General features: G+C 38.5%; 1 protein-coding gene across 1 annotated transcript; it reads left to right on the top strand.

Moving 5' to 3' along the window:
• Positions 1 to 215: 215 nt before the first annotated feature.
• On the top strand, positions 216 to 8,870 carry LOC126249286 (uncharacterized). Its single transcript, XM_049950940.1, has 5 exons — positions 216 to 271; positions 2,170 to 2,266; positions 2,362 to 2,486; positions 8,557 to 8,677; positions 8,753 to 8,870. Exons 1-5 carry the CDS (start codon positions 229 to 231, stop codon positions 8,868 to 8,870), a joined length of 504 nt encoding a protein of 167 aa, XP_049806897.1. The 5' UTR covers positions 216 to 228.
• The last annotated feature ends 570 nt before the right edge of the window (positions 8,871 to 9,440 follow it).

The raw sequence follows: 9,440 nt of genomic DNA, 5'->3' as shown, positions 1-9,440 counted from the left end.
ATTTCCTGCATTTTGTCCTCTAAGCTATTTCTGATTTAGTCACGATCGTTATATTTGTCTGCAGCGTAAGCACGATACACGACACGTGAAATCAAGCACTAGCAAAAATCGCTGGCACATACGCTGTCGTGTGTTGGCAGCAGTGCATAAACCACAGAAATCGTATTAGTTGCTGCGCATCTGTTGGAAGAGCGTCTCGTTCTTTCTGTTTTGTGTGAAGGTTGAAGAATGGCGCAGTTTGCTTTGTGTCTCACGTTACTCGCTGCATTATGTGAGTAAAATCAAATAAAAGAAAGGATACAGATTTTTTACGATAATCGATGACGAATAGTTTCGTAAATGTTAATAACCAAACGCGTTTTCATTATTGGTGTTTGGAACATAAGCTGTGAAATAAATTTACTGTATGTTATGATTCACAATGTAAATAACGGTTTGTTTCAGCTGCTTATTTTTCAGAAAAAGTATTTACTATATTTTATCGTGTGCGACTTTTAAGAAGAAATTATACCCTGAGAGGTTTCATATGCTGTTACACGTGTTAGTCTGTAGATTTGTGGATTACACATAATATGAAAGTTGGTACTGTTCATCAACATGTGCTTTGTGGAAAGACATAGATATGGAAAGGGTATATGTGGATACGTAAGTCACCTTCTTTCCTATATGCTAAGCTGTTCCGAGAAACCAGAAATTCAGAAATAAAGATCAAGCGACACATGGGTGATACAGTATCTGGAATATATAATGGTGAAATATATTAGAACCCTCATTCTTACGTATCTTGGAGGTGCACGTAGAAATATAACTCCACTCGTTTAATTTTAGTTCTTTTACGATCAATTTGAAACAGTGATATGCTTGTCTGCGATGTTGATAGCAAAACTTTTCTTTCGACTCCACATCACAGTCTATTTTTAATTACCAGAATGTTATTTAAGACAGTAAAATCATCATAACTGCCATTATTCCAGAATGTTATGAGTGAATTATTACCAATTCTAGCAGAATAATGGTGAGAGCAAGTTTTAAAACACAGCTACAAAGTGGATTCAGCTGTGGCGAACCTTAACAGCGCTTTTAAATTTTAGTAGCGAGGAGTAGATTTTCAGTAGCAGTGCTTCTAACAAACACAAAGTAATTCTAAAATAACTTATGATACTGCTCTGTAAGCACAGTTGTACATGACATTCTTTTCTATTAGCTTCCTTCTTTGATATTTCGAATAACAATGTAACAGGCAAAACCCAGAAATGTTCATGACTGTCATTGCTTTTACCCATCATAGAAATCAGAACTTGAAACTTCCTGGCAGATTAAAACTGTGCGCCTGACTGAGACTCGAACTCGGGACCTTTGCCTTTCGCGGGCAAGTGCTCTACCATCTGAGCTACCGAAGCACGACTCACGCCCGGTACTCACAGCTTTACTAGTGCCAGTACCTCGTCTCCTACCTTGCAAACTTTACAGAAGCTCTCCTGCTAAGCCATGTCTCCGCAATATCCTTTCTTCCAGGAGTGCTAGTTCTGCAAGGTTCGCAGGAGAGCTTCTGTAAAGTTTGGAAGGTAGGAGACGAGGTACTGGCACTAGTAAAGCTGTGAGTATCGGGCGTGAGTCGTGCTTCGGTAGCTCAGATGGTAGAGCACTTGCCCGCGAAAGGCAAAGGTCCCGAGTTCGAGTCTCGGTCGGGCGCACAGTTTTAATCTGCCAGGAAGTTTCATATCAGCACACACTCCGCTGCAGAGTGAAAATCTCATTCTGAAATCAGAACTTGCCGGTATCACAGTCTTAGAATTTCAATTTCAGATATGAACATGGTTGTAGCAGGTATTAATATAACACCTAAAATAATCATATAACAAAAGACACCATTTCTCAGGAAGTAGATAGACTATTCCATTCACCTTTTCATTTGCATCAAGTACTTCAACCTCATTTGTTAATGACAGCATTACAATACAGTTTCCAAATGCTTCAGTAGATGTCTTTGCAAATGCCTCACAATCCTCAATACTGAGGTGATAATAAAGCATACTGGTATATAGGTATGTGAAACACCACATTGTATTCAGAGATTTGGTTTGCTTTATATAAAGACGTATTTCCTAAATTTTTTATCAGAATACTGTACGTAATGTGAGTCTGCTTACAACACAAATTTCTTTACAGCCATTATTCACATACTCATGGAAGCTACAAGTGAAGAGATCCCAAAACTGGAAACATCAGATGATGATAACTCAAACAATATCATTCAACTCTTTATGTGAGTATTTTGAGTTATTAGTATGTGTGGACTGCGATGCCACTTTCCTAGACAAATTCCAACAAAACATTCTTCCTTGGTGTGTTTCGTTTTAGGTATCCAAAGATCCCCAATGAACCTTGTGATTCTGAGTTAAAAATATGTGGAATATACATGTGTGTAGGTGAAGCAAAAGAGAACTTGGAGGAAGATGAGATTGGTTCACAGTCACCAATTATAGGTAAATATTATTATAACTGTAACATGTTTTTATTTTCATTCATTAGGCCTGGTGGGTCAGAATTATGCTTAACACGTAAACTTCTGCTTCTATTGAACCAACTACAACTGTCCAATCAAATAAAGTAATCCTGTATGTCTTCATATTTAAATCGTTAATGCTCTTGACATCTACTTCGAACTATGAAGTTCAGTTCTTAACACACTGGACTTAATTAAAGGAGCAACAGGCTTCAAATTTACTTCCACTCATTCATATTTACAGTGTCTATAGTGTCATCAAATATCGCAATGGATATGCAGGAAATGCTCCCTTGAAAAAGAATGCCTAACCATACCTGTCTAATCCATTTGTCTTCCACCCATGATGTCCTCAAGTTAATGAGGATGCTACATAGTAATCTTTATATCTTTCTCTTTCACTTTTTGACATTTTCATTCACCCCTGAGGCCCCCACACCCACAGTGTACAAAGAACATGTAGTTGAATCAATTTAAAGTTTTTTTTCTCAAGCTTAATAATAAAATGTTTGCATCACATATATTGACTACTAATATGACTCTGCTCTTGGTCATCAGTTTTTACTTTTTAAGAAATTTTTTTTCTAGTGTTGAACTAATTTTCACTGTTGACATTGTTTTCTATGCCAAAACAATAATATTTATTTACTCAAGAAGCTTAAGTGTCTTGCATCAGATTTTCATATTTTCTCATTTCTGATGTCGTGCACTTTCACCTACTGCTTAGGTCTACATGCTAAACTGAGACTGGAGTACCAAATCCCTTTGACAGGAGGAAACAACTTTTCTAGAGTGCATCTGAAGTACATGTCTTCCATAAGACTGGACTGCTGAAATTATGTTAATATCAAAGTTTCTTTTCTCAATGGTACTGTATTATGGCAATCAATAATTTATACCATCATCATAACAGTACTCAAATACTCTCTTCTCCCCTAATGACCAGCACCAACCCAACATAGCATCAATTTGGGGTTAACTCAAGCTAGGAAATGTCTGCTGGTCTTGTTTTACTTTTTAACCCTATTACAGGATTTTATGGTTGCTAAATATAGTGTCTTGAAAGATGCTACTACCATGTAGAAAAAATTGAAACATACCAGCACAGACCACAATACCAGACAAGCACAATCTGCATTATATTATAAAATGAACAGTTTTTGAAGAATATTCTGTGAAACATGAATGGCAGAATGGGAGTCTGCTGAATTATGGGAAACATCTGTGTCAGATAAATGGATATCAAGGTCGCATTGTTGTACTTACAATTCTTGTAGGAGGTGGTAAATGCTGTGTACGCACATGGAATTACGCATATTTGTGATGTGATCATTTTCATGTATTAGTTTATATATGTGCAGTGGAAATAGAAAAAAATGTATTGGAACTTGGGGTACAGACGGCCGGTGTGGCCGAGCGGTTCTAGGCACTTCAGTCTGGAATCGCACGACCGCTACGGTTGCAGGTTTGAATCCTGTTTCGGGCATGTTTTTGTGTGATGTCCTTAGGTTAGTTAGGTTTAAGTAGTTCTAAGTTCTAGGGGACTGATGACCTCAGATGTTAAGTCTCATAGTGCTCAGAGCCATTTGAATCCTTTTTGAACTTGGGGTACAGTCTCAGTTGGAATCATACTCAACACTGTGTTTATTGCCTTAGGTTTACAATGTATACACGATACTGCTGAATGACTATGTTGTGATTAAGGAACTGAACTAATGATAGCAATAAGCACCTTTCAATTGTCCATCCAGCTATTCTGAAATATTTACTCCTAAATCGTTTCTAGCAAATGCAAAGAGGGTATCATAAAAAGAAAATGCATTTTCCCTTTCTCTTCTTTCCACACATGAGCCAGTGGTCAAATTTCTAATAACTGTAATAACTGCAAGTTGTTCCAATCTACCAACCCTTTCTTTTGTTCATTCCTCATGCAGGTACTTTTTTGCTTCATTATTATGTTATTTCATTAGGGGAAAAAATCTACTGTTCCTTCATGATACATCACAACCCGAGAACAGAGATGAAACAGATACTTCCACCTTAATTGTGGCTGTTAACAAGAAGTCTTTCCTACAACTCAAGCAATAATTATTCAGCAATCTCTAATACACTTGTGCTATGGTATAAATCATTTTTGTAATGTGTATCAATTATTTTACAGTGTAACACTCTTGAGTGTTTTGTCTTCAGCTGTAAAAAATATACTTTGTTCAACTCTTACTACCAACATTTCTCTTCATGATTCTTTTAGTCACTGTTGTCAAAACTAAAATGCGAATTTATACTAAAATTTATGGTTTTTAAAAATTTCACATACATAAGTTAAAAATAATACAGTACTACTTCAAACAGAATGCAGTCTGAGGAAGGAATTGTTTGAGTAAATTCCATTGATAAAAAATTATCCTGAATGTGAGGGTAATCAGTAAAATCTCATAAGACAGGTAGACTCAAGTGAGATATGATTATTTGTGGCAAGTGCATCTCAGGATGAGTCCAGTTCTTGACAGCAGTTGCTGGTTACTCTTACTTCTATAAAATGAGTATAGATTTAAGGAATAGATGTAAATAATTTTATTCATACATTAAACTTTCTATCAAAATCAGTTTACCTTGTTACATCTACATCTACATCCATACTCCGCAAGCCACCTGATGGTGTGTGGCGGAGGGTACCTTGAGTACTTCTATCGGTTCTCCCTTCTATTCCAGTCACCTATTGTTTGTGGAAAGAAGGATTGTCGGTATGCTTCTGTGTGGGCTCTAATCTCTCTGATTTTATCCTCATGGTCTCTTTGCGAGATATACGTAGGAGGGAGCAATATACTGCTTGACTCTTCGGTGAAGGTATGTTCTCAAAACTTCAACAAAAGCCCATACCGAGCTACTGAGCGTCTCTCCTACAGAGTCTTCCACTGGAGTTTATCTATCATCTCCGTAACGCTTTCACAATTACTAAATGATCCTGTAATGAAGCGCACTGCTCTCCGTTGGATCTTCTCTATCTCTTCTATCAACCCTATCTGGTATGGATCCCACACTGCTGAGCAGTATTCAAGCAGTGGGCAAAGAAGCGTACTGTAACTTACTTCCTTTGTTTTTGGATTGCATTTCCTTAGGACTCTTCCAATGAATCTAAGTCTGGCATCTGCTTTACCAACGATCAACTTTATATGATCATTCCATTTTAAATCACTCCTAATGCGTACTCCCAGATAATTTATGGGATTAACTGCTTCCAGTTGCTCACCTGCTATTTTGTAGCTAAATGATAAGGGATCTATCTTTCTATGTATTCACAGCACATTACACTTGTCTACACTGAGATTCAATTGCCATTCCCTGCACCATGTGTCAATCCTCTGCAGATCCTCCTGCATTTCAGTACAATTTTCCATTGTTACAACCTCTCGATATACCACAGCATCATCTGCAAAAAGCCTCAGTGAACTTCCAATGTCACCCACAAGGTCATTTATGTATATTGTGAATAGCAACGGTCCTACGACACTCCCCTGCGGCACACCTGAAATCACTCTTACTTCGAAAGACTTCTCTCCATTGAGAATGACATGCTGCGTTCTGTTATTTAGCAACTCTTCAATCCAATCACACAATTGGTCTGATAGTCCATATGCTCTTACTTTGTTCGTTAAACGACTGTGGGGAACTGTATCGAACGCCTTGCAGAAGTCAAGAAACACGGCATCTACCTGTGAACCCGTGTCTATGGACCTCTGAGTCTCATGGACGAATAGCGTGAGCTGGGTTTCACATGACCGTCTTTTTTGAAACCCATGCTGATTCCTACAGAGTAGATTTCTAGCCTCCAGAAAAGTCGTTATACTTGAACATAATACGTGTTCCAAAATTCTGCATGTGATCGACGTTAGAGATATAGGTCAATAGTTCTGCACATCTGTTCGACGTCCCTTCTTGAAAACAGGGATGACCTGTGCCCCTTTCCAATCATTTGGAACACTGCACTCTTCTAGAGACCAACGGTACATCGCTGCAAGAAGGGGGGCAAGTTCCTTCGTGTACTCTGTGTAAAATCAAACTGGTATCCCATCAGGTCCAGCAGCCTGAGCGATTTTAATTGTTTCTCTATCCCTCTGTCGTCTATTTCGATATCTACCATTTTGTCATCTGTGCGACAATCTAGAGAAGGAACTACAGTGCAGTCTTCCTCTGTGAAACAGCTTTGGAAAAAGATATTTAGTATTTCGGCCTTTAGTCTGTCATCCTCCGTTTCAGTACCATTTTGGTCACAGAGTGTCTGGACATTTTGTTTTGATCCACCTACCACTGTGACATAAGACCAAAATCTCTTAGGATTTTCTGCCAAGTCAGTACACAGAACAATCGAATTCACTGAACGCCTCTTGCATAGCCCTTGTCACACTACATTTCGCTTCGCATAATTTTTGTTTGTCTGCTAGGCTTTGCTATGTTTGTGTTTGCTGTGAAGTTCCCTTTGCTTCTGCAGCAGTTTTCTAACTCGGTTGTTGTACCACGGTGGCTCTTTTCCATCTCTTACGATCTTGCTTGGCACATACTCATCTAACGCATATTGTACGATGGTTTTGAACGTTGTCCACTGATCCCCAACACTATCTGTACTTGAGACAAAACTTTTGTGTTGAGCCATCAGGTAATCTGTAATCTGCTTTTTGTAACTTTTGCTAAACAAAAAAATCTTCCTACCTTTCTTAATATCTCTATTTACAGCTGAAATCATCGATGCAGTAATCGCTTTATGATCGCTGATTCCCTGTTCTGCGTTAACTGTTTCAAATAGTTCGGGTCTGTTTGTCACCAGGAGGTCTAATACGTTATCGCCACAAGTCGGTTCTCTGTTTAACTGCTCAAGGTAGTTTTCAGATAAAGCAGTTAAAAAAATTTCACTGGATTCTTTGTCCCTGCCACCCATTATGAACGTTTGAGTCTCCCAGTCTATATCCAGCAAATTAAAATCTCCACCCAGAACTAAAACATGGTGGGGAAATCTACTCGAAATATTTTCCAAATTATCCTTCAGGTGCTCAGCCACAACAGCTGCTGACCCAGGGGGCCTATAGAAACATCCAATTACCATGTCTGAGCCTGCTTTAACCGTGACCTTCACCCAAATTATTTCACATTTCAGATCTCCGTCAATTTTCTTCGATACTATTGCACTTCTTATTGCTGTAAACAAGCCTCCCCCTTCACTGTCCAGCCTGTCTCTGCGGTATACATTCCAATCTGAGTTTAGGATTTCATTACTGTTTACGTCTGGTTTCAGCCATCTTTCTGTCCCTGGTACTGTATGGGCATTGTGACTGTTTATTAATGAGAGCAGTTCTGGGACCTTTCTATAGACACTCCTGCAGTTTACTATTAGCACATTAATATTGTTATTCCCTGTTGCATTTTGCCTACTCCTACCGTGCCGCGTCTCAGGAGGAGTCTTGTCGAGCCTATGGAGGGAATTCTCCAACCTAAAAAATCCACATGTGCACTCCACACATACTCCGCTACCCTTGTAGCCGCTTCCGGCATGTAGTGCATGCCTGACCTATTCAGGGGGACCCTACGTTTCTCCACCCATTAGTGGAGGTCGAGAAATTTGCACCCCACATCTCCGCAGAATCGTCTGAGCCTCTGGTTTAAGCCTTCTCCTCAGCTCCAAAACAGAGGACTGCGATCGGTTCTGGGAACGATACTACAAATAGTTAGCTCAGATTCCACCCCATGAGCGAGGCTTTCCGCCTTCACCAGTTCCGCCAACCGCCTGTACGAACTGAGGATGACCTCTGAACCCAGACGGCAGGAGTTATTGGTGCTGATATGAGCAACAATTTGCAGTCGGGTGCACCCAGTGCTCTCTATCGCCGCCGGCAGGGCCTCCTCCACATCTCAGATGAGACACCCCGGCAAGGTGCAAGTTCTTAAAAAATGAGTGCTACTTTTGAAAATACACTAAAATTTTTTGACTTAAGTATTAATTTTATATTTTGACTGACAATTACGCATGGTAATGTAATACAGAGGTCAATTTGTTGCAGACACTACTGTGAAGCAAGTATCTAATGAAGATAAGAAGTGCTTTTGTAGCAGTAAAGCAGAAGAGCTATTCATTAAACAAGAGGTAATGAAAGTGGGAGATCTGCATTTTGTAGATTACAGGTAAATTGATAATTTTTAACTACATAACACATACATGTTTGTGTTTCTTTAGTGACATGATTTTTGTTTTCATAGGATACAAGAAGATTTTGAAAATGGCTACAACTATTTAATACATGACTGGAACTTAACCGTATTCACAGAAATTCCAGATGAGGTAAGCCTCTCGGTGTATATAACTGTAATTGAATGATCTGCCATTGAAACTTTCATATTAATCTCAAGGAGCCATGGACATGTCTCTGGTAATATTATTAGTTTTATTAATAACAAGTGAGACTAATACTGGCACTGAAGGTAGTAGGATGCAGGAAGTATATGAGAAATATATCACAGCTTGTCATTATTTAAATCTTCATCTAAAGAATAAATAACACTAGAAATGCTGGATTTTTAAAACCCCTTAGAATCACAGTTGGGACAAAAATGTCCAATCCATAGTTCATATGTTTACAGCTTGTTCCTAGCCTTTTCTATTTTGTTGGATCAGTTTTTCTGAAACAGATAGTTGATTCAATGGCCATTATGTTTTACCTCTAAGCATAGAATATTTTCATTTTATTGTCCAAATCAACTTAAAAATGCAATTAGTGGAGACATGTTCAAAATATCATAAAGAAATATTGTGTTCTTATAAACATGCCAACCAGTTTACAAACAAAATTATATTTTTTACAAGTAAACAATAACATCTAATACAGAGTCAGTATGTTACCACAATCTAACAGAAGCGTGCACTTTGATACACGTTACCTTAAGTTAG

Source organism: Schistocerca nitens, chromosome 3, assembly GCF_023898315.1.
Source record: "Schistocerca nitens isolate TAMUIC-IGC-003100 chromosome 3, iqSchNite1.1, whole genome shotgun sequence".
NCBI lineage: Eukaryota > Metazoa > Arthropoda > Insecta > Orthoptera > Acrididae > Schistocerca > Schistocerca nitens.
Note: the sequence above shows the minus strand (reverse complement) of the source record. Positions and strands in the feature narration are given on the sequence as shown.